Here is a 25,487-nt window from a genome sequence, read left to right as displayed (position 1 = left end):
GTCCACATTCGAACCTCGGTAAAAATAAGAATTATATTCGATTATAGTTATACGATATAAGCTGTATTTTTGGTACGGCTAAAAATGCAAATATTTAGGTTAGATACTTACTTTTCTTTTGTTTGTATCTTGGTTCCAATGCAAAATTTTTGAAAAGCAAAACATTGTGCTCGTAAGCACTCATTTTGTTGTACATTTATTTGTTTACGTGCCTCATACACATTATTTTGGTTGTTTTCGTTTGTAACCTACTCATATACACACTGGACATTGCCCTAACTTACCTATACATGGTGTTTCTGAGAATAGACAGTTTTAACACAGAAACACTGCAAACAAACATATTAGACTGTTAAAAATACAGCAAAATATTTATTGTCGAAATTTCCACGTTGAAGAACCTAAAAATGTCCCGCGTAATACAAAATGTTACCATATATGCCATCGACCTACATGTCGAAGCAAAACGCGACATAAATAACTAGTACATGCTTGAGGTTTTAGTTGTATAATTTGCATAAACTTCGTTCTTCCTACTTAACAGGTAGATTTTATGATAATTACGGCGCCCACAGCTGTACGCACGACAGTTTAATTGTAAATTGACCTAAATTTGTAAGGTCTATAATACTGGTCTACAGTACACATGAATATAGCCTAATGGTCATCAAAACTATAATTGTTCAAGTGTAATTCGTCAGAGAGTTTGATGTTTTGTAGAAAAGTAAACTTTAAGTCCAATAAGATTCACTTATGCAAGAAAATAAAAAGATCAAAGATCCTGAAACCAAAATTGTCAGTGAAAAGATCCACTCAGCAAAGAATTGAACAGAACTTGGAATAAATAAATACGTTTTATATACATGACTGGACAACATGGTTAATGTAGTAAACTACAGCCTCATAACCCATCAAAAAAAATTTAAAGCGTTTTTTCGCGGACATTTCCCCCTCGTTCAAGACGAACTTCAACGCTGAAAGTATTTTAGTTTTGGAAAATCCTGCGGACCCCCTCCAACCATACTGGGTGGTAACCCTGCCTAACGGCCAAGCTAGAGATACCGTAATTGTATTTGGTCAAATATCCTGGAACCAACTGGCGAAAATTTATTTGAGCGACGATTCGGCGAAAAACTCGACTTTGCTCACGTGAAGAAAACGGAAAATGCACAAAAACGTTGGTTATTAATGACAACAGAGCGGAACAAAAAATCTTCTGCTGAAGAGAAGGCTGCGTGCGAAGGCGAAATATTGGAGTCGAACGAGAAAAGTATAAACGCACATTCAAAGTCGCCCGCGACGGAACCGGCAAAATGCGAAATAGTAGTGGTTATTTAGGCAATATTGTCTGAATGAATGACATGCAAGTCACCAGCAATACAACACATGTTTGACAGAAATATTTTTTGGTTTCTCGGTTCATGGTATCGTTGTTTCGCTTCGAATGACTTTAAAGAGGGGGCGTTGATCCAAAAACGATAAAAGTGGGAATTAAAAGCTTAACTAGAAGCCAGGGAACACAATTGCTACAATACGCAATTATGGAGTTTGCCTCAAACCCTTGCACAAATGGTAGAGGTTAAACCAAAGTCTAATGGCTAACTACAAAAAGAACATGTTGGTGATATGTTGAACACTACAGTATAGTTTCTTGGGCTCAAACATACAAAAATGACTTAAGTTTTCATGTAGAAACAACAGAATTACTTGCATACCCGAACACACCTGTACACAATCACTTGATTTAGAAAGTTCTAAAATCCGGGAGAGGAGAAACAAACCCAAACTATCTCACAATACGCCGGGTTAAAAGTTGAAAATACACGTGACTTTTAACATGTCGACAGCAGTAATCAGTTACACCATGTGTGCTACAGGCACGAATTATTGGTGCTTTTATCAATGACAAAATACCCTCTATGACATTAATTGATTATATTATTGGTCCTGCTATGTTTCTTCGCGGAAATTGTCATTGTTTGGGTTTGTCGGAAAACATTAAACCGGTAAGTACAAAGAGACAGATCATTTGTGAGGAAGCGCATGGGGCCAGGCTGCAATATGCAGTTTGAAGGTGGAAGCTGCGGGAGAAAATAAATTCGAAGTGCAAAAATTTCGGAAGACGTTCGCGGCAAGAAAAACAATGACGTCGAATTAAGCAGAGTTTTATCGACTAGTGAGAAAATCAACTGGCAAGTAAAATTTAGTTTAAACCTGATCTGAAATATCACATTGCTACACCACTTTAAAGCGCCCCTAGCGGAATAATCTTCAGAAAAATTTGGACACGACATGGTGCACGGCGCATAAAAGTTTCATTCACCATTTTCAGTCGGCATGAACTGCGATCGGTTGGAAGGTCGCATTAAGGGACTTTACTTTTAGCAGCAAGTAATTAATGAATTTATGTTGCTCAATTGTTATTGATTAGTACAGTCCCTGCACAGTTCAAAAAGCCCTTTAAGTGGGAAAGGAATGTTGGCGTTTTGCTCAGTTCCACAGTTAATGTTTCGAGTGAAGGTAATCTCACAGCATTAAGGAATTTTGGAAAGCCGTGCAAAGTTTACTCTTATGGTGCGTGTCAAAATAACTCAGTTCAGAAAAAGAAGATTTTGTTTTCTGCACGGCACAAAAATTGGGGTGGGGTGATAGGTAGAAGATTGCAATTAAGACAGGGTTGGCTTGAATCCAGTCGAATCATCGAATGTTTGAGAGCATTTCGCGTGACTTAATGTATTAAATTGTACACAGGCCAAGTCACCATTGACCAAAATAACGGAACAAAGTCGTCCCAAAGCAAGGTACTGCGTCGGTGGCAAGATATAAAAGAAAAATCAACGCTTCTTATGCCAGACCTACTCTTTAAACACGATATACTCTGTACTGCAATACGGAATGGTCACAGATACAACCAGGTAACAATTATCATGGAAACATCTCGTTTCCCTGACGTCACTGCGCTGTGACGTCATGCAAGAGGAAACGGTGGTGGGTGGCCAGGTCGGGTCAGACTGAAAGCGCATTGGCAACCCACAGGCGGAAAAGATTAAATTTTGTCGAGGACAGGAGTCGGATGTATTATTAGCTTATCAAAAGCCAAGACGTGGTTCGAAGTCTGGCCGCCAGAAAAGGGCATTTTGCTCATTTAAGAGGGTTTGTGTGCTAAAGGTTGCAATTGGATTTTTTGATTAGCATCAACTTCGTTTCACAAGTGCCAACATTTCCTCACGAAATTACCAACAAAAGTATTGTCTTGAATGTAACGCAACGGCTCGAGTAGACTGCATTGCGGGCAACAGAAAAAAAAATATGTATATGCCAAGCTCCACCACCCACGACCAGATATATACGCCGGTCTTTTGCAAAAAGCGAATCGCCACAAAATTAAAGCCTTGCTTGTGTATTTTAACATACGACCGAGTGAAAATTAACCATAGAGCCATCACTAACCCACTGCCAATAACTAAATGGCTCACGGAGCGTCGCAACACCCTTAAAATAAATCGGATGGGGTTTTCCCGAGTAAAATCGTCGTGTTTTCTTCGCCAAACCGCCAAACTAAGTCACGTGTAATTTAGGTGGTTTAGATTCTTGGTTTGATGAACCATGAGGTATCTGGGTTGACCCGCATGAGGGCGCTCATGTTTGTATCGGGGTCGAGACATCGTTCGTTGATATTTCCTCCAACTTCAAATAGCGCGTGCGTCGAGTCGTTGATTTCGATGGATGGGTTTCTGTAGTGACATACAAGGGAAATGAAGTGCTTGCTAAATGCGAGGTAGTCTATACAGTAGTTCTATAGCAGTTAAAATTGATATCCGTGAGCAGTGCATTGTATGTGGAAACAGCTTCAAGGTGATGTTTACCCGGAACAGTAATATCTTCAAGGCTAACTTGGCATAAATTAAAAAAAAATGGCACAGAACCAGGAAAAACACATTTCTTCGTTAAATGAGCACCAAGTCAGTGTAAACCAAACCAAGGCTTGTTTTGTCATAAACGCCCTGAAGACTCAACGAAAATGTTAGCTTCACCGCAAAATCAAACCAACTCACATTCTCTCGCACTGTCGTTGAAAACGGGCGATGACGTCACCCGCGGTAAGGTTGGTATCCAGCTGCACAGCCATCGACGTCATAATCATGTCGGGCGCTTGTACTCGAATTACTCCCTTCGGCGTTTCGTACTGTCGAAAAACATAATGTGAGTCCGTTTTCGAGCGATCGATCCTGTAGACGAGCGGATCGCTGTCGGTAACCCACCACTCCCCTTTAATCGAGTTTCGGTTTAAAGGGCGGTGAGAATCATAACCGCTCGTAACAATCTGTGTTTGCGGAGGAGGTTAAGATGGATCGATGGAAATCGAATAACACATGAAAGCTGAACAGGCGCTTTTTTCGTGGGCATTCTTGCAACATTGTGTGGTTACGAAACGGAAAAACGGCTATATTTAAAGATGCTTTATGCTTTTGAAAGGCGGGATATCTCCTATAGATTAAATGTTACGTGTGCTGCCTACAGACATTGCTCATGAGGCAAAACAGAAACCGATATGGTTTGGTCAAATGAAACAGGTAAACGCTGTTTCCGAGAAATCTAATATCGCTACATAAGATATATATTGTTTCACTTTTGTGTGAGTGTATGTGGACGTCAACCATTAAAAATCAAACAAACAAAGCCATTTTTGAATATAAAGCCACTAGTTTTTGCGATGTATCTAAAACTGTAATTGGTCGATAGGAGAGCTCGCTAGTTTGTCATAAACTTACATCTACAGTTACTCTTCATTTTACGTACATGTCTTTTTGTACTTACATCAAATGGTTGGTGGGTTATGGAAAGATTGAGTTTTTTCTGAGAATCTTTCGTTTTCCCCGGGAAGAACTTCATCTTGTGCTGCAACAAGTTAACACAAAAATTAGTTATTTTAGTTGGCATCTACAAAGTGCCAGCCAACTTTAAACGTTTTGGGATTTCAGGGACCTTGATAAAGTGCAGAATAACTGTACGTGCCAATATGGAGAACAGAATGGCAAACAAAGCGATGTGGTGTCATGTGCCCTTGTATATATTTATGTGCGTATAGTAAAAGATGACAGCTTATTGCGGATCAAATTTTCGAAAGTGAAAGAGGTTTGCTCACGTATTAAGAGCTCAGAACTGAACACCAGGAATGATTAATAGCCACCCGTTACTCGCGTTATCTACGTATCTTGTTAGGCTTCGTATCAAAAGTGGCTTATCTGCCCGCCAACGGATAAGAAACCACACAAGAACATATCAAGCACAGGATACAGTTGTTGTGTATGAAACGCAACAACGTTGGCAACAAGGGGGCGGGTTGTCAGTGGCTGCGCTAATTAACAGCGACAACGGTCGACCGGGAAACAATTTAGTGGCAGAACTAAACACAACTTCCTGGCAATACAAGTGCGGCTTGGGTGTTTTTCGCAACACAGGTGATACAGTGGTGAGGTGAAAATGTACAGAAGAGTTGGGAAAAAGCAAACTGTTAAAACTGATGTACGGGTATCGCTTTTTTGGTACCAACACGTACAGATAAAAAAAATGACGGTAATTTGTTAGAAACCTCTACCACTAACTTAAAAATAATCAAAACAATTTGAAAACACAAAGGTTTTCATTAAACATGAAGCAGTAAATAACCTGGAAAACGCCACCAATATATGAAATAATAATGAACTAGGTGTGGCCATATGATGCGCTTAGTTCTCACCTTTTCCTTCTGACTCGATGTTTTCTTGCTGCTGGATTCGGCTCGGTTCATATGTCGCACCTGTGGAAATAAACGGATGACGTGAATTGAAATCACGAAATTCTAAACACACATCGACCCCCGGTTAATGTATGACGCACCTGAGTATTGTGACGTCACAAATAGTTAGTGTCGACAGGCGAGACTATCCTGCTTTGTTTAAAATTGTGATACTTCGGCGTTGGATTTACATCAGGGTGATGGGCTGTATGTTTACAAAGCAAAAAAAACTACTGCGACTCACAGCACGTAAGCAGCATTCAAGTCCTTGATATTGACCGATAATTTGATAAAGCAGAATTTCTAAACTTATCATAGAAAATTAAATTCTTCACTACAATAGTTAGAAGCAGCTTTTTCCAATAGGGATTTAAACAGAAATTAGACCAAACTAGTATTAGTACGGCATATCCATACCTGGGTACGTTTTTGAGTGCGCTTTAATATCTCAGTATGTGCATGTGTGTTAATTATGCGTGTGCGCCGGTGCATTGTGACATCACAACACAAGCTGCGTCAGCCTTCGACGCGAATTTGTTGTTGTTTTTTATACTGCGCACTCATATCGTCCCTGGGCGCGGCGGGTCCCTGAAAGTGCCGAGCTGTTTGCACGAGCATTTGTGCCACTTATCCCCACGTAGATTAAGGGCTGGATAGTGCCGAAATCCCAGGGGGGTGTATTAATGTATTGGCATTAGGGGGAGCGTTGTTTGGAATGCTGAAGTGCTAAAAGTAGAGCTTCCATTTCGAAACACAGCGGAGCAATGACGTAAGAAGGAATTGTACCTCAACTGACAATAGCGTTTCACTATGACGAGAAATGCGTATAACACCAACTTCCTGACTCCTATTATTTACCATATGTTTTGATTACCAAACAGGAACTTGTTGTTGTCTATCACTAAAGCGGGTAAAAAGTTCATGCAAGTGAAGGAAATAAACACCAACATGTGTGAAAATATTCCTTCCTATTCCTTTAACTACTTGAAAACACACGACGTCTGCCTGGCAACCGCAACGCTGGGAGCAAATCCGGAACAGCCCACACAAAAGTTATGCAGCATGTCGTGGTTATACCAACAGGTACCACAGAAACGATATCCCACGTACGCGGTCAACGGTTGCGCGTAATTTCCTTTCTATGGCCACGGTCTTAACAACATGTCGACGGTGTGTTACCGACCGCTTTCGCTTACTCACCTGTGTCAGCATGAAGGCGGGAACGGTCCACAACAGTTTGTTGTACTTGATGAGCATACGCACGATGTTCGAGGTGCCCGCCGCGTGTTTTAGGTCTTGGGAAGTTGAGCTACTTTCCTTCTGCAAATTACATGTGGCCGGTAATGTTGTAGTAGCAGTAATTCAATTGCTTTACGTCACAAGTTTTACCTGTCTTCATTTCAAAGTGAAATAAAAACTTTACCTCAAAAAGTGATTTTATGTTCTCATGCCTGTGTAGTTGATGTACAATATTTGTAACCACATTTTAGTGAAACAAGTTGAAAGTTAGGATATCTACAAATTCTGATAACAAAGTGACTGTCCCCGCCACTTTCTCGGAAACTTATGTCATTTTCAGTTCAAAAAAAGTTAATTTTACTTGAATAAAACATATCAACATTATATGCATTATGGATCAGCCATTTTGTTCTCAGGATTAAAAGCAAATCTATGAATAGTGTTCCTAGGATTTCTATGTATAAAAAATATGCTGACATATATTTTGAACCATGTTTCAAAACGAAGTTAACAAACGTACCTTGCTTTGTTTTCTTCCCATGAAGAGGTTAGGAGCTGTTATCATGGCAACATTGTTGAGGGACATTTTGTTTAGGTGCTCACAACTCACCACACGCTCAAGGAACTTAAGTAGAAGTTTGAGAGAGTCACGATGGACTTCGTTGAGAAGGATTATGAGGAGGTTAAGAGCTTGGAGTTGCTCCTTTCGATCTGATATAACTGAAAATCAAGAGTTTACTTAAGATTGGATATCAAGAGAGGACTAAATAATCGTATAATTTGAACAGTTAAAAGAAATTGCACTTATTTATAATTACTGCACCCTGTAAAATTCCCTATTTTTCTAGATCTAAAAAGAGTTTATACCTTTTATTACAATAATATTATTGTAAAAAAAAACAAATAGAATTTATAACAAAGCTACCAAAGGAAAAATGGCTCTTATGTGTATTATAATACATCGGCAATCAGCATACATCACCTAGCATTTCATATTAAACATGTGGAAATACCAAAATGCAAAGCAACACAGGTGTAAAATTAGCCTACTAGAATGTGAAACAAGGCGATGCTAATTGTTAGTGTCAGACATGATGGGTAGGTGAAAGATGTTAAATCGTGCCGACCACATTTCATGCGGTCGCCAGCTCAGCACACACGTCATTGGGTTCTATTTATGGAATATCTGTCGCCATTTGCTCAACATCTCACAAATATCTACATGAGCTGAGTTGCTGCCCACCAGGAAATAGATTGCTCTTAAGAAAATGCCAAAAAAATTTGCCTGTGCCAAAAAGATTTTGGCTCACTAAGAGTGTACTGTTTTATCTTGCTGCTTCAAACCTGTTTTTTCATTAATCTATTTGCACATGTAATAAACTTTATTTTATTTCAACCTAAAATTTGGTGTTTTATACTTATTTTGGACATATTTTAATGTTATTCTATGAAAGTAAATTTTGTATCTTGTAATAAGATTTTAATGTCATACAATATAAAACACAAAGCCTGTTGTAATACAATATATAGTGTTTGGATGGTGGTGTTAGTGACTCATGTCTGGGTGAGGGTACTTATCATGTTTGACAACCCTAATTAGAAACACTTGTAACACTTATTTGCTCAGAAGTAAAGAGGCAATGGAACACAATACAAAAACATTTCAGATTAAATCTTAGATCTGATATGTAAAATTGTAAATGTTCTTAAAAGTTTATGGCCCCAAAATTGCATGCATTAAGTGCAACATTGGTTTAACATACATTTGAAACCTGCTTTGAATGCATTCCTATTACTGCAACGACAAAAAAAATTTTCACATACGTCCGCAAGACTGGAATGCATCGATGTACTCAGTAGTGAGAAGGGGATCGGGAAGTTCGCGGAGGAACTGTTTGAGAATCGTTGCAACGTCATTTGGATGGGCCTCAGACCACATCTGTGTTTCTGAGGGTGGGACAACATCTTGCACCGTGTTGCTGTACCCATATCTCAACTCCATGCTCTATGTAAAGTGAGGTTTATTCAAACACACTGCTCATGAATAAGTAAAGCTTCAGTATTACTGTTCTTTACATTCAAGATTAAGTGGAAAAAATTTTAGTTTCACTGCTAAAACGCACATTTTCTGTGTAATAGTCACAAATTTTTTTGTGTATAGTGAAAATAGCAATAGCACAACTGCTGTGGAATCAATTGTCTTTAATAAATAAAGATTCTTGTCATTGCCAAATGTAGTGCATAGGAATGATGGCCATGCTATGCAAATATTGTGGTTTGTCAATTAATGCAGTATGCAACTAAAACAGAACCAGTATATGGCACCAGCAGCCAAAAGTAAAAATAACACTTGCACCAGTTGCATTGTAATGGGCACATTTTTAGAAATATTTGCATAACAAATCAGTTGTTACTAGGAGCCAATACTAATTAAATGAAATGCAGTGATGCAATTAACACCAACTAACCTGCTTAAGAACCTTAATACGAGCAGATGATCCAGATTTTCTCAGAATACCCTCATCATTTAACGCATTATCTTCTAGGAAGGAGATAATTTCTTTGAGAACAAGTGGAACTTTGAGAGAAGAATCACTTAAACGTTTCTGGTCCCATTCCACGAGGGTTGTTAACAGGACACCAAAGACCCCAGTTTCTGCTAAAGTGATTAAGTTCAAGTTTCTTGAGGTCAAACCATATTTTCTTAAAACCAAAACAAGGAACATAATTTCACAAAGTTCAGTCATATTATATGTACGAAAAAGGGTTTTAATTATAGGTCAGATGAAAATTATATTTAAGTATTGTCAAATAGAATATTACCATGAGGTCAAATTTAAATATAACGAAATGATTTATTCAGTAATTTTGTTGATACACAAGCAAAGGTAAGCCTCAAAGCTGCTTTACACCAGGGATATATAATTTTATACTTCAAAATATCCACCAACCTTTTACTTTGCTTTTGGGAGGCTTTTTACGCTTCAGGTCAATTCCTCGGAGGTCAAAAAGGGCAGTGAGTTCGATTAGAGCAAGACTCTGAACTTTGCGCATGTCGACTTGTGACAAATCACTAGAGAATTTTTTTCACAGTTTACCATTGTTGCCTGGAACAAGTTATGGCACCCACAGACTAATCATGAGGTTAATAGAGACTTTTAATTACACAACAAGACAGGTGAAACATACTCAAAATTACACTTTTGTGCACTTTATGATGATTGTGTACAATCAATAAACAAATTTTCCGCTTACAATTTCTCAGGTGTTTCAACATATTTCTTTTTATTTCATTTTGTTTTGTTTAACGTACACATTTTTATTTATTACAAATGATCTGCCTACCTAACATGCCTAAAATACCTAAGCTGAACAAACCCACAATACAAACACTTACCTGATTTTTGTAATTCCAAGTCTGTCTTTAACAAGCGAGAAGTTTGGCAAATTTGCTTTGTCAGCCGTTTCACTATAACTCATTGCTTTATCCTGAAACCGAAAGCAAATACACCAATCCAGTGACTACAGTAAACACTGAAAAGGTTGTATCACACATGCAACAAGCACAAACTTCAAAATAAATAAACTAACTATACACATGGCCACACAGCAATGGATACAATAAACATACTATGATGTAATGTTTTGTTTAAAACGTTTCCTAATATAAAATTGCTGACATAGTTATGACCTTGCAATGCTGCACTAGTCATGGTCCCAGTGCACACAACCAATTTGTGCACTGGTACTAAGTTATATAATTGTTTTTACATAATTTGATTAAATTTGTTGTTCATGAAATTGTTGTGCAAAAATCATTTTCAGACATACTTCTTTGAGTATATTCAGAAACAAATAAAACTGAAATATAATTAAACTAACAACAAAATTTGCTATGTATTGCATTTGAAACAAACAAATTGCAACATAGATTTTTTCTATATTCATGTTTCAGTTTAAACTTACACATTCTTTATTTCCTTCATCTGGGCCTTGGAGCATTGTAACCTCCTCCCTTCCAGATTGCCATGGTCTCGAATCATCAATACGTTTTGCTTGGATGCTAATAGTCTCGATACCTGAAAACAGAACAACAACTTTACCTGAAGGCCAAGTGAATCATGTTTAATTGTGTAACAATTGTCTGATACACAGTTTATTGAATGATAAACACAATGCAGCCTTGGACCCATGCCAAAACCATGTTGATTAAAGCAACTGATTTTATGCATCTTTGTATAAACCAATTCCTTTGGGATTGGTCAATACATTGTTAGTAAAACCAAAACTTGACTGAGTTGTGCAAACAGGCAAAGTGGAGTACCGCCAATGGCAGGATCCATCAATCTTTTTGTCTGCCAGGCCATGCTTAAATGTCAGTAACCAACAGATAACTGCGTATAAAAAAGGTCAAAGTGTGTGGCATTGCGTCAAGTGGAATGTTGTGTGAAAAGGTGAAGCAAATACCAATTGCCTCGCATAAAATTGCAAGGTCCAGTCATTTTTATGACCTGACTGATAGATATTAAGTAATATTGATATAAAATAATATTGTTTGGTTTACATAAATTGGTTGAATATGATCAATGAAGGATTTTTGTTATTGTACAAGCACATGTAACAATGGGCAAAAATAAAGCAAACTAGGCAGACAAACTTCATCACACAAGCAGGCCATTAAACCGCCAAAACATCAGATGGTACAGACTTCTTTCATGGTTTTCCCTTGGCTTCACAGACACCAAACTGACAGAGTGGGCATCTCTCCCAGACTTTAAGGAGCGGGCTCGCCGGAGAGAGCGTCGATTAATTCTTCGGGGTGGTGAAGAATGGACTTTGTACGAGCCACTTCTGCTTGGAGACGATTTGAGACTTGAAAATGTCATTCCAGTGACTTTGTGCAAAGGGGAAAGCCTGGAATCTCGCCTTGCAAGTTCGCTTATAGCCTCTTTGGAATTTTTAGATGGAGATGTATGCGGAGAACGTCTCCGAGAGGACTTTGAAAAGTGTGGGCTAAGGTGAAAACGACTCCTCAACGGTGAAGCGGGATTGCTTCGAACATCAATTGAGGCACCGTCTAATGTAGAGGGTGGTGCTGAGTGTCTTGACTGAGGTAACCAGTGAGTTGATTCTGTGTTTACCGTTTCTGGTATAGAAGATGGTGACAATACAAAAGTTATTCCAATATTGGTGGCAGTTAAAGTGTCTTCTTTGGTTACATTTTTGTCATTATCCTGCAGATTTAACCTGGCAGGACTGTCTGGAGTTTGGATGACAGTAGTGTTGGGAACATCACTCAGTGCCTTAATGCTTCTGTCCGTGCATCTTTTTGCAGGTGATGACCTGGAGTCCGACTTGATAGCTAGTTTCGACAAAGGAATTTCATTCCGTAATGTCACATCTGTTGTGGGGTCACTGTCAATCTGGCTCAAATCAGGTAGAGAAGTGTACATTGATGTGATGGTGGTTTTACTATTGACCAGGATTTTATTCATGCATGAGGATATAACATAACCAGGCACATTACCGCTATTTGCTGCCGTTCCCTGCGGCTTTGTTACGTCAGAAGCTAAGAAAAGAAAGAAATATGCCAACAACACCAAACAGATGCATGGCCACAGTGCATGGGCAAATCAATCCTACAGTTGTTTAAGATTGCAGGTACTACAGTTGTATGTGTACCATGTGGTACTAGCATTTGATACAACTTTTCTGTTGACATTTGACAGTTAATTTGAAAAGTTCTATTCAGTTAACCAAATAGGCCCATTCACAAAAGCAAGGAACCAAAGTAGTGAATGATCAAAATACAAATGCAGCCCACATACAAATCAGCAGCTTAACAAAATTGTTTTGCACAAACAATTGGAAACAAAGCATAAGCAAGCATGATAACCAACCTGCTGACGCTTCAGTAGCAACAATGGATGTAACACTCTTCTTGTGTTTAAACCGATAATCAGTTTTACTCTCTGTCGGGCTTAGTGGACTACTGCGTATTGGGCTGTCCAGATCTTTTTCCCTTCGTGGGGTTTCAGAGTATCTTCTCTGGTATCCACCATCACCAAATCCCATGACATTCCTGGGTAGGCTGGTGGACTTTGCTGCCGTTTCCTCACTCTAAATACAGCAATATATTCATGGAAGTTAGGACTTTTGACAATGGTTAACATACCACTTTTGACTCCCTTGACAATGAGGGAAAAGTTGGGGAGGTGGTTTGTGGTGATTTCGGCGAGTCCAGTGTCGGAAATATAGTGTTTATGGTTGGCTTTGGCCTCCTTCTGCTTTTCTGTTCAAAAATTAGTTTTACAAATAACAACACTACAAGAGCATTGGAATCAACAAGTGCACTATGGTTACAACACAGCAAAAAGCAATAATTTTTCATGCATACTTGGGCTCTGTTAAAAGAAGTTATCCTCCTTAGCACAGCCTCCCGTTGGGGCCTGGTCAAAGTTGATAAAACTGTCATTGATGATAAGCTGTCTGTTGAAATGCGGGCTGATACTTTTGCTGGTTGGCCAGTCGGTGCACTATCGGAATTAACAACCAGATCTGATAGGCCAGCAAGTCGTAGCCAATCAGCCTCATTGTCGTCATTCTCATCATCTTATATAAAATATCAAAAACGAGTAAGTCATTATTGACTTTTGTTTTGAAAATGTATCTCCTTACCTCCAGAGTCTGTTCTTGTAACTGTTTGCTTTTCTTCTTCTGGAATTACAATGATGCTTTGTCGTATATCCTGACATTCACGCAAGTAGTCCTCATACTGCGAAGGCATAGATGGCAGAGCTTCTTCGCTGGGTGACAAACCCCCTACAAAAAAAAATTAGAGCACATATTTTTTTTAAACTGATGGAATTAAAAAGTAGATTTACACACAACAAAAAATGTCTATAACTAACCTTTATGTGCATGAGCATGCTCTCCATTGAAACTTCCTTCATTGCTGTCTAAGCTATCCATCGAGTCAACAGATTTCTGCCTTTAAATGAAGAAAATAATATTTAGTTCAGTATTCATCACATGACAAAGGGAATATTTAATTCACAGTCTATATTGATTTAAAAAAGTTACCTGGAGTAAATACCACTGTCAATGCTGTCTTCTGATTTGCTTGACAATTTAGAAAGAGGCACGGTGGTTGTTGGTAAAGGACGGGGGTAACCGTGCAACTGCTCTGCTCCTGCACTGTTCAACCTATTAATCCGCAACACAACAGGTGGATCTTCTTCCGATGGATTTTGTGTAGATTTACTAGGTGACTTATTCATTCTGCAAGTTAAGTCTGGGTGGTTTGAACCAGTTATAACTTGCTAACTTGGTATCCATTAGTTTTAGTGTGTTTGTGGAAAGTTCATCTAAAGTTGTGCTATTTTGTTTTGAAGAAAATATTATTCTAAAAAATAAATAAGATCAAAAATTTGACATCTTTAATTAAAATATACATAGGACCATTTTTTAATGTGTGGTTGCTTTCCTAATTCAATTCATATCACAAACTTAGAATATGACAGAAAAAGAAAACTCTCAAACAGACAAACATGACAAGCTGCTACATGAATTAGTACTGGTGGCATCACTTTATCAGTACTGTCAGGCAGATACGAGAAAACACATAAAGTCCGACAACTAAGTAAACTTTTGTCAGCTCGTAAATCAGTAACCCCACAGCATCACAAACATTCCTTCATGGAGAAACCACGGTTTTTCATTTTCACACAAGTACACAACATTGCTGTTCCTGTTTGCCTGAAACCAAAAAAACTACTGATGCACAGTGCCAAATTTATAGACCTAACTTATCAACAATTTGTTTTTACAGGGCATTAACACAAATTACACTCACTGATTGTATACATATACTGTAAACAACAAGCAAGCAATACAGAAATGTTGGTAGGTTTATTATTAACCACAGAAGGCAGAATCTGCAGAGATCACCAAACAATTACATGACATTTCCTATCGTCTGGTCTGCAACGAATGTGGCTTTACAGTGCTCAGGGGACGTAACGCCTACGCCGATATCCGGTGGTGTTCAGGAAATAGGTTGACTTACGCATGCCCATGTCGGGCAGAGCATCAAATTTCTCACAGCACTGAATTTGATTGCAACAAACAAATAAATATTGCACATTTCAGCCCTTCAAAATAGCGAGACATTTATCAAACAAAAAACAATTGCTTTCATACAAATTATTATGTTGACTAAAGCTCTCAAAAGTATACTATTGCTAAAAATACCAAATAGGCACAGTGCAAGGTATAACATGCTATCTGCTTTTTCTACTTCCATATACCAAAAACCATGAATACAACTAACCTTAGAAAGACACTCATGGTTTAATAATTTAGGATCATTGTATACATTATAGATAACAGATTTTTTATACAGGTTGCTGTCGCAACCAGTGACATATGGTGGGAGCGTGAACTACACATGTTCCATTAGCTACAAAAATTGTGTTGAGAAATGTGCTGCAAAGCATTGTAGTCATTAAGTTTACAACCAACGCCAACCACATGTTGACCAAGGTTTTTATTCATACCACATTGATAGTAAAAAATTATGTGGAAATAGTGATTTTAAATCATTCCGTCTTATGTGTATGACTATAGGTATCACAAAACTTGGTACTTTACATTTGTCAGGACTAATACAGTCTACTCAACAATATATAATCAGGCAATATGAGCAATTACATGACTTACTACAGAAAATGTAGAACAACCCGACCATTTCTCAACATCTTGCCGCATTAGTATTGTTACCAATTACCAACAAAAACTACACCATTTCAAAACCGAACAGATAACTGATCAACGCCTCATTGGCGCTAGAACAACAGACACTAGCACAGCAGTCAAAACAAACAGTAGGATCACTACGCACAGGCGCCCACAGCAAGCCCAGTCGCAGAGGAAACAATCACAACGAAAGGAAGTTGGGTCAGTCTTTTTTCTATGCGGCCCACAGACGGTTTCATGTTGCAGACGTATAACTCAATAGCGCCACCTGACCGACTGGGACAGGGCGTAAAAGGCGTCCAACGGCTGCCCAATAAATGCTGATATTATTTGACTGTAGCAACCAAACCTACAAACCTTGCTGTACGCAAAGACTGGGAAAATCGGTTTCTTTCGCACAGGATATAAGGTTAAATAGTGTTTATGCTGTGTTTTGTGCCAACGCAGGAAATGCACAAATTTTGACGGGACCGGACATCGCTGCAGATATGAATAGTTATGATAGGCTCCTTTTCAAATTGTCAATACAAACGGGCTTGTGGTACATGATATTCTAAACAAAATAGTATTCCGTCCAGTTGTGCTGCACATTACGTACCACCAATGCATAATTAATCGGTGCAGATATGCATGTAAACGAACAACAGTCAGTGTGGTATGCGTGTATATACTCAATCACCGAGTAATGTTTTGTAGCTTGTGATTTAAGCAGGAAATGTTGTATGTGAGAGTTCTTTGAACGACATACATCGTCAAAGAGAAAGGTTTGGCTTAGCGATTGACCTTTACCTCATGTAACCTCTGTTTACCAAATCTCAATAAAGTTCAATTTAAGGAATTCCTTGTTTCGGGGCCAACTGCGAGTAGCGACACATTAAAGACTCGAAACGGTCATCGTAACACAAATGGAACTCATTTGAGTGCGCAACGAATTGATATAGGTGTACAAAGTTCCTACACGACATATGCCACTCAATGGTAACGTAATATTCCTAAAATTGTCTCTTTTAAGTCAGAATGTCAGAGGCCTTCTTCGCTATCATACTCTCCATCGACGTGACGTCTTGGCACCAAATTTCCAGTTTTTCCTTCATTTTTGAGATCTGCAATAAATGTGAAAAGACCGTGAAATCGTTTGTTTGAAAAGATTTCTTTCAAATTCAACCTGTTGTTTGTCAAGAACTCGCGGCTGCACCCAGGTCATGTGTATTTTCTGCTGCACCTAAAACGAAATGTTTTGATTTGTTTTTTGCAGGAAAGGCTTATGTTTAGCACATTTGCTCCAACCAGCCCCCATACACAAAACCTACCATCACCAAAATATCATAAAAAGGTGTCTTTCCAAATTTTGGCCAACATTTTCAAAAACCTTTAACTGCACTTGAACAAGACATGCTATTGCATTACACTGCTAAGGATTTACAAACTGGTTTTTTTTTTCACGAAAAAATTTCTGTCAAATGACCGAAATGCCAGCAAAAATTTAGGACATTTTCAATTTGTTTTGGTTATTTACGGTATAATACTTTCGTTCGCAATAATGTAAGCAACTTGACTAATCTACCAGCCAATTTCCTTTGGGACATTGTGTCCGAAATGGCTTTTATTTTTTTGTGACATTTCTAAAAAAATGGGTCAATGACAGACAAATGACACAAAAAAAACAGGTTTACAAACAGTATCTTTTTCACAATAGAAATTATAACACTTTTCTCAAATGACAATCGTTTGCTGAAGTGTATGCCTAACAATTAACGCAAAAAGTAAATAAAGGGTTTCATATTTTCATATTTATTTGCAAAATGAGGGTTTGTCATTTTTAAACCAAAGTCATTTTTAACCTGATCAATAGTTCCCTGAACCAGACCAAGAGACATTGCCTTCATTGCAAGGATTTCAACTTCATTTAAAGGAATTCCTGTTTTAGAGGCAATTTCATCAAAATCAATATGTCGGTTGTTGGCTGGCCTGGCAAAAGTCATCTAAAAAAACAACCACAATTCTAGAATTTAATAATTGACCAAAAGAACAAAAATCAACCTACATACAGAGCTTTAAAATATCTAGCAGTTGTAAGTAGCGTTTAACATTCAAAGAAAACAATCAATAAAGGTGGGAAAAAGGTGTGTTACCTTAAACAAAACCATCAAACTTACTGTTGTTAAAGAATCAGTCTGGTTAACATTATGCATGAAAAATAAATAGCCTCTTTTCTCTTGATTACTGTAGACTGACTCTGTGTTTACAGCAAGTGGTGTGAAATATTACAGTGGCGTCAGGTTATCTTTCACAGTTGATTAGTTTTAGATCCAAAATACAATTATACATACCTCCATTAAACACAACAGCATGATCTTCTGTGATAACTTCAGTTCATTCGACATTAAATCCGGCTAAATTAACATGCGTGTAAAGGCTATTCTGGAATAATTCCAGTCTTTGCAACAAAAAGTATTTACCTGTGCACTCCAGTGTGATTTGAGTTGGTTCATCCGCTCAATATCTCCACTATTAAATGCATACAACAAGTCAACCAGCCATTGGCGTGGGGTGTTCTTGAGGGAGTCTAAGACTGGATGCTGAAGCTTCATTCAAACAAGATTATCTCAAATTTTGAGGAAGAAAGGAATGGTAAAACACAATTAAAGATAAAATTACTCTCAACCTTGCAGATTTGTCACATTTTTGAACAGCTCAAAACTTCTTACCAATTCACCGAAATTGTAAACTTTGTCTCCCATTAATCCTGCCAAGCCAAGGTTGAAAGCTCGTTCCTGCTGTTCAGCAACTAAAAAAATCAGTTTAACTTTAGTTGGTTACAACTTCATATACAACGAGTCCTTTGCCTACCAGGAATGCTATCCAAATCCATGCACCCAAGGTAGCGTAAAGCATCTTTGTAATACTCATTGTGGTGACACTGGACTTGGTGGTAATTGCTGCATAGCTCATAAAAGCGACTGTGAATGGTGGTGATGCCGGGCAAACTGTTCAACATTTTTTCACTTTCTTCAATTACTTTCTACATAATGCAGTTCTGGTTAAAACCAAATCTTATGTTTATAAGTCTGTAGGTATCTACCTTTGTTTCAGCAAAATTGCTGGCTAACAGGTGTATATTTCCCATTGCAGTTGCGCAAAGAACTGTTGCTTCCACACTGTTTTTTGTTTTGTCTTTTAGTTTCTCTAAAAATTTCAGTGCTTCTTGTGGGTCTTCACAAAAAAACATTATTAGTTTCTTTGGAAGTTATTTAGTTTTGTGAATAGGCATTTAAAAAGAAATGCTAACAAATAACAACTGAGGAATTAGTTAATATAAACCAACTACTAATGAAAATAATATGTGACATACCTGATAGCTGTCTGACAACAAAAGGACATAATATTTCCACCAAAGACAGGGGATTAATCTTATTTTCAAAATCAGAAATAAAATTGTGGTAGAGGTCAATCAGATCCGTACCCTAGAAAAAAAGCTTTTTTACTCTTTATGTGAGACAAGAACACACATTTTACAATACGACAGCATATTAAATGCAATTAAGTATTGATCGTAAACACTAAAAGTACACTCGACAAACTACACAGTAGCTACCTGTTTAAAATTCTCATGTTGGACAAAAGATTGAATGACAGTTGTTAGTTGATGCCAAAGCCTTGAAAATAATGTGTAAAAAGAACATAATTGATAAATTTCTCTTGATAATGGATTTAAGTTTACAGTTAGGTTATTACCATGGTTAACATTGAATGCATTTTTTATGGCAAAACAATTAAAACTATATACATTTAAACATTTTACTTTTTGGTGTACAAGTCTTCGATCGTTTCCCAGTCCTGCTTCAGCTCTGCAGGACATCTCGAGTTACATTCTTTCAGATATTCGGCTACGTCTGGCATTTTACTCTGCAAAAAGCTTCCAAGCAGCGATTTCCAAGCACTTATCAATAACAAAACAGATCCTCACATATAATTCGCAAAACGCAAACTCACGTAAGAACAAAATGTGTTGTCGTTGTAGAAGCTATCGCTCATCCATTAAATTTTTTGATGTAGGATGGAGTTTTGGTCATGTTTGCAGGCACTTCTTCATTGTTTAAACAAACTTTGCTTTTGTACCAGCCACAGTCTAATGCTTTTGCATTTCCTTCAGTATTTAAATTATAACAAAGCATGAAATAACTTGATGAATCTTCGACCAGTTTTTAGTTTGACTGTATGTCGCATTGTTGTTTTACGGATAAATAAGGCCAGGATACAGAGAAACACCACTTTTAATGTTATTTTTCATTAATGTTTTAGTAGTCCTTTGAATCCAAATCAAAAAGCTATGTTTAAATCTGACGCCTAAACGTTCTGCTGTTTATCAGGTTTACTTTCGATCATGAACAATCATCAATCACTATGTGAGAGCAACCAATCAGTCTGGTTATTTCGTGTTGACTGAACAAACAGAAAGAGCGGTAATATAAAGTTGTTCATGCTGGCTAATCAAAAATCCAATTGACATTCTTAAAAAAATAGGTCCAAGTTTTCAGTAGAATCGCTTGATTCCGCTACACGTGATTTGCGTCGCAAGGTGTCAGCAAAGATTAAAATCAGCGCCGCATAGTGACGGAAATTGTTGTTTGAGATTGCGAACAAAATGGATTTGCTTTTTAACTTTCCCAATTGTGAAGTACTGCTAGCCTGATTTAAAAAAAATGTTGCATTAGGTCATTAGGGTGTGATCCAATATGTATTGTTTGAACGCCTAATTGTTCGTTTTGTTGCAGTGATGGAATCAAGGCACATGTAGAAAAGCAGTGTAAAAATGCAATTTTAAGATATTCTATCAACAGAAGTAAATTATCCAGGCACCATGGAAGAAGTGGACAGAATAATTCTTAGCTCCCTTGCTGGCGTTGGATGGTGTTTACAATTTAACTAGTATGTGCATACATAATTTAATTTTGGTCATTTTTGCAGTGAGTTTGCTGAAGAAATGGAAAGTCTCAAGCAGATGTCCACAGAAAATGTGATTGAGGGAGCAGTGAAATGCATCAGGATCCTCGACACAGATTTCAAAATGTCACACTTATTTCCTCCTGGTAAAAATACCATGGGTTGCTTTTTTTCATTTTCTCAAATTGTCCATTTTCAGGCATGTCGGCAAGATTCCGTGTTGGAACGTCAATTGCACAAGCCTGCCAAAACTTGGGGTATAGGGGTGAAATTGGATATCAAACACTCCTATATTCCAATGAAGTGGATGTAAGAAAACTATTTATGTTCCTTGTGGAAAAACTGCCCAGGAAAGAGGGTATTAAAGAAGATACAGGTAAACATTGTATGCAATTTGACATTTGCTGTATGTTGATGTGTATAACACAAAAAAAAAACTTGTTGAGGTAATGTCCTAATGTCGTTAAAAAAATTTCCTTATTTTCTTAAATATAGGTTCAGCATCAGTCTTGCAACGTAGAATTGGTCAAGTTCTTAGGGAGCAGTGCAGTAAGCTATGGCTTCCCGCATATTGCAAAATTGGCAGAACAAAATCCATTCCATTTCGAACAGAGTCCATTACATTGCCTAAATACCAAACAGGTGCAAATAGTCTTCTTATTGATTGAGTTCAAGACTTTTACCACACTTCATTGTTTGCAGGCAAGGAATCTGGTATTCCGTATATTCACCAGCAAATTTCTGATAATCAATTTTTGATACCTTCTGTGTTAGAACTAAATGTGAAACAACTAAATGACTACAATTTTTCATCAAAACAGGTTTGACATGCTATTAGTTTAATTCATGTATTGTAAATTCTAAACTCTATTTAACCAATATCTCTTTTATTGATGATATGATAAGAAACAAATTATTGAGCAGAAGCATGATATTTTATGTTGTGGTTTATTCCCGTAGTTTTGGCTTATGTTTTTATTGACATTTGAGGACATTCTTGCATTGTGTCAACAACTGTTTATACATATATTGTGACCAATATACACATATTGTCACTAAAATCATAGGCGTAGATTTAGGGGTGACTGGGGTGACATGTCACTCCTCATAAACAAACAGGGGTGACAAAGTATGTATTGTCACCCCTGGATTTCGTTTTAAATTAAAAATTATTGTCAGAGAAACCACATACATTATACTATACGTTAAGCTAGTTTCCAATGACCCGTATTATCACCGTCACAATCATGACAAACACAAGTGTCTTGTGGATTGTTACCCAACGCAGCAGTTGTTGTGGCATAATGCTAAGAATCGGCATTGTTCCGTATTAGATTTGTATGTTACTTCATAAATACTAAATCTTCAATAGACCCAGTGAAACAAAAATGTGCCGGTTTCGGTCAGTAAGGGGATCCGAATTGAAGTGTTTAAAATTTAGTGCTATAACAAGATGGTTCGGTGTAAAAACAAACTGACACGAAACAGAATTTGCGTCGTTTCTTATGTTTAGGGCGATACGACTGACGAAATGTTTTTTGAGCGTTTCTAAAACCTGGAAAAGTCACCCTTACTAATTTACAAAACGTTAAAAAATCGACGCCCATGACTAAAATTGAATTATTTTTTCTTCACATCAGGTGCCAAAGAAAACCAAACAATCAGTAGCAAAAGAGTCATTTCAATGGAAACAACAAGCCTCATTGCAAGGTAAGTTAATATAATATGTTACCTTCTAACAACATAGGTCACAGATTTGTTGCTTCTTGTGCAGACAAAATTCCGCTTACTTCCAGTTTTGATGATGTAATAAACATAGTTTCTGGTAGTGGAGCTCAATCAAAGCAATCAAGATTTGTTCACACTCAACAGCTACAGTTTACCCAGGTCTGCATCTCTATCGTAATATTGGAAAAATTCTTTTCTCTTTGTTTGATCCATAAAACTCACATTATTTGTTGTATTGCAATTGTAAACTTTGTAAAATAAAAAGTTTCGAATTGTTAATGTACCTTCTCTGATTCAATTTTTGTGGTTTAGTTATAACATTCCCTTACTGGTCTTAGGCTCTTCCAGTGTTATCAAAATCAAGACCTGCAATTCCTAAAAAACCTCAACACCTGAAGAAACCTACTTCAGATGAAGGGGAGGTTACAAGGAATTCAATTTCAAATAATGTAAGTTACACCTTAAGAATGGCTAATTTCCTTGTTGATTTAACACTAAATCCGTGAAGTTTGCATGACAAATGTTTTTCTGAAGGTTGATCAAAATAATGTGGGGTCTGAAGCTGAAAATGAATCCCCTGAAACAATAGCTGAAACTAAGGAGGAACGCTTTGAAAAGAAGGAATCCTGTTTGTTGGAAAAAGTTGAAAAGAAGGAAAGTGATTGTGTGGAATATGAAAAAAAAATGCAAAACATGGAAACCTCAATGCGGGAGGTATGTGCAGAAATTGATTGGCATCATATTGAAAGGTGGCAGCATTGATGTCCTTTCAGATGAAAATGGAGATTGAGGAAATGAAAACCTCAACAACGGAGGCAGAGAAAAAGATTGTTGTGCAACAGAAAACTTGTCAACTCTTACCCAATGCTGATGAAAACATAGATAAGTTAAAGGTAAGTATTGGGACACACAGTAACCAATCTTCTTCAAAGTAATGCACAGCAACAGACAATAGGCCAGGCAGTACCCTCATTCACTGCATTCAGTATTTTTGTTTTTAGTATTTTTATTCTATTTTAAATCCATGCAAATTGCAGGCCATTTGTGGTTCTATAGCTCAAAAACAACTGTGCCATGCTTGAATTAAAACTACTTGAAAACAAAATGGTAAAGCATTAAGGAAATAATTTTTCGTAATTTTGCAGAAACATATAGAAAAAAATCAACAGCGTATGGCCAATCTTCAGAAGATGTGGGAAGAACGAAGGCTGCCTATGATTACTGAACTAAATGAACTGAAAGAAAAGGCAGAGGGGACTGAGGTAAGTACATTCCACAGATTACAAACATGCCAGAAAAGTAATATTTGTGTTGTGGTGTGACTAGGACAACACAGAATTGAAGTTGGAGGAAATAAAACTGATCCGAAAGAGAATGAAAGAAGCAACTGAAGAGACCAAGAGGAAGGAACAGATGGTCAAACAACTGGTACCAACAAAACTATATTTTTTGCTGTGTTAAGTTGAAAACCAAATAAAATTATTTCAGTACTCGTTCATTGAGGACTGTTTTCGAAAAATGTCCTGCATTTCATCTTGCAGTCAACATGGCAATAAGATAAAGTATTTATTTGAACAATTGCGCATACCCAGATGATAACAAAATAAAGGTTCTTGTCCACAGGCCACAGAGTTGGAGTCAATGAAGCGTGACATCTCCAGACAATCTTACACTAAACGTATCCAAGAGATTGTTTCGAGCATTCACAAACAACAGGAGGAGATTAGGAGAGTCATATCCGAGATTAAGGACTTACAAAAGCAAATCAACAAGATGAAAGGAAGAATCGACCGAACATTTACAGCTGTGGATGAAGCCATGTTTAAGGTTTCAGACTGTTGTAATTACATGGAGTATTTAGGTTCAGCTTAAGGAAGTGCTACTCACAGTTTATTAAATATATGTCTGCGTTTATGTTGCGTCACTATTACCCAGTTGCTCAATATTAAACCATACTAGGACACTGATTTTTAATACTTCATGGTAAAAATGCAAAAGTGATATTAATATAATAGATAGGACTGCAAAAATGAACAAGTCAACTTCAGTACAAACGTATTTCTCGCATGGTCTGTGACCGCACATCAACTCTCGTTGAATCTTTCAACTCTGCCTTTATTTCACTAGGATGCGAAAAGAGACGAAAACGTGAGACAGGCTTACAAATATCTCGTGTCGTTACACGATGGTTGCACCGAACTACTGAGAACTGTGGAAGAGACAGGTGCAATATTGAGGGAGATTCGGGAACTGGAAGACCAGGTACATGTGTTTTGCATGTTCAACCTCGTCGTTCGAGATGGCATAAAACAAACAGAGAAAGCAAAATGGGTGTGGATAAAATACACGGTCTGTCCAGCCATTGGTTAGACCACAAATAATAATTTCTGCTTGACTATTGGACCGTTTAGACGATAGCAGCGACTTTAATTCATTTTTATTCCTTGCTTTACAGCTGATAATAACTCAATCTCTCAACAATGATTTTAAGCTGAATAACAATTTAGTTTCTTTGCAGATCGAAACAGAATCGCAGAAAAATTCCGAAGAGAATCTCAAGAAGATCATGAAGGATTACAAGGAAATCAAACGAGAAAACGCGGAGCTCATCAAGGCGATCAGAAAGCAGTAGTCTAGTTCAGGGTTTCTGTTCCCAGGAATTTATGAAGTCTGTAATTGGAGATACTGTATGTCTGATTGCCTACTGGATCTACGAAGATCTTCATCTGTTTTTTTACCGTGGCATTGAACACTGACACACAAATTTCTTTTGTCAGTGGTGAGGCGACTTTAAAATTTATTACAAATTTCTTTTGTCCATGGCAGACGTCGGCAAACGGCAACCAATCGACTTCAGAGCCACAAGTGACTTTTGGGCTCCGTAGAGACAGAAAGCATGATGTAACTAACTTTAAATATTCAAAACTTTTGTAGCACTTGGCTGTTGCTATCTGTTGTGTAAGTTTACCAAAAACATATGACGGTTATGTTGGTTCTAATGCGTTGAAAGGTCAAAATAATTTCTGCCAACTTAGATTCT

General features: G+C 37.5%; 3 protein-coding genes across 3 annotated transcripts; 1 reads left to right on the top strand and 2 right to left on the bottom strand.

Moving 5' to 3' along the window:
* Window positions 1-1,084: 1,084 nt before the first annotated feature.
* On the bottom strand, window positions 1,085-15,411 carry LOC145910874 (rho GTPase-activating protein 18-like). Its single transcript, XM_082998088.1, has 17 exons — window positions 14,102-15,411; window positions 13,930-14,009; window positions 13,697-13,840; window positions 13,416-13,630; window positions 13,194-13,310; window positions 12,919-13,138; window positions 10,985-11,097; window positions 10,416-10,507; window positions 9,970-10,091; window positions 9,487-9,674; window positions 8,843-9,023; window positions 7,539-7,738; window positions 6,980-7,099; window positions 5,741-5,800; window positions 4,819-4,899; window positions 4,056-4,186; window positions 1,085-3,734 (listed from the first exon to the last, which is right to left on the bottom strand). The coding sequence occupies exons 1-17, from the start codon at window positions 14,296-14,298 to the stop codon at window positions 3,584-3,586; spliced, it is 2,412 nt and encodes an 803-aa protein (XP_082854214.1). The 5' UTR covers window positions 14,299-15,411; the 3' UTR covers window positions 1,085-3,583.
* Window positions 15,412-16,599: 1,188 nt separating this feature from the next.
* Window positions 16,600-19,750, bottom strand: LOC145910436 (26S proteasome non-ATPase regulatory subunit 13-like). Its single transcript, XM_082997562.1, has 11 exons — window positions 19,578-19,750; window positions 19,371-19,431; window positions 19,128-19,239; window positions 18,858-18,988; window positions 18,626-18,797; window positions 18,484-18,563; window positions 18,235-18,360; window positions 18,106-18,168; window positions 17,617-17,757; window positions 16,941-16,997; window positions 16,600-16,878 (listed from the first exon to the last, which is right to left on the bottom strand). Exons 1-11 carry the CDS (start codon window positions 19,673-19,675, stop codon window positions 16,783-16,785), a joined length of 1,137 nt encoding a protein of 378 aa, XP_082853688.1. The 5' UTR covers window positions 19,676-19,750; the 3' UTR covers window positions 16,600-16,782.
* Window positions 19,751-20,541: 791 nt separating this feature from the next.
* LOC145910250 (coiled-coil domain-containing protein 22-like) lies at window positions 20,542-25,102 on the top strand. Its single transcript, XM_082997308.1, is given in 14 exon segments — window positions 20,542-20,686; window positions 20,744-20,865; window positions 20,919-21,095; window positions 21,215-21,540; window positions 22,360-22,429; window positions 22,494-22,606; window positions 22,786-22,896; window positions 22,982-23,161; window positions 23,221-23,340; window positions 23,593-23,709; window positions 23,774-23,875; window positions 24,071-24,274; window positions 24,575-24,709; window positions 24,966-25,102. Coding segments are annotated over 14 exon segments (1,941 nt in total). The 5' UTR covers window positions 20,542-20,636; the 3' UTR covers window positions 25,080-25,102.
* The last annotated feature ends 385 nt before the right edge of the window (window positions 25,103-25,487 follow it).

The sequence above is a fragment of the Ascidia mentula genome, chromosome 8, assembly GCF_947561715.1.
Source record: "Ascidia mentula chromosome 8, kaAscMent1.1, whole genome shotgun sequence".
In the NCBI taxonomy this organism is placed as follows: Eukaryota; Metazoa; Chordata; class Ascidiacea; order Phlebobranchia; family Ascidiidae; genus Ascidia; species Ascidia mentula.
The sequence above is the reverse complement of the archived record's forward strand: the minus strand, read 5'-3'. Positions and strand labels throughout refer to the sequence as shown.

What these genes read in the sequence shown, in the direction of transcription:
- LOC145910436 (XM_082997562.1), bottom strand. Translation starts at nt 19,675, where the DNA reads ATGCCAGACGTAGCCGAATATCTGAAAGAATGTAACTCGAGATGTCCT. An exon ending in GAAGACTTGTACACCAAAAA is followed by an intron (nt 19,432 to 19,577) that starts GTAAAATGTTTA and finishes ATTATTTTCAAG; the next exon opens with GCTTTGGCATCAACTAACAA. An exon ending in TTTACAATTTCGGTGAATTG is followed by an intron (nt 18,361 to 18,483) that starts GTAAGAAGTTTT and finishes GTTTGAATGAAG; the next exon opens with CTTCAGCATCCAGTCTTAGA.
- LOC145910874 (XM_082998088.1), bottom strand. Translation starts at nt 14,298, where the DNA reads ATGAATAAGTCACCTAGTAAATCTACACAAAATCCATCGGAAGAAGAT. An exon ending in TGGGAAGAAAACAAAGCAAG is followed by an intron (nt 7,100 to 7,538) that starts GTACGTTTGTTA and finishes TGTAATTTGCAG; the next exon opens with AAGGAAAGTAGCTCAACTTC. An exon ending in CCGCCTTCATGCTGACACAG is followed by an intron (nt 5,801 to 6,979) that starts GTGAGTAAGCGA and finishes TTATTTCCACAG; the next exon opens with GTGCGACATATGAACCGAGC.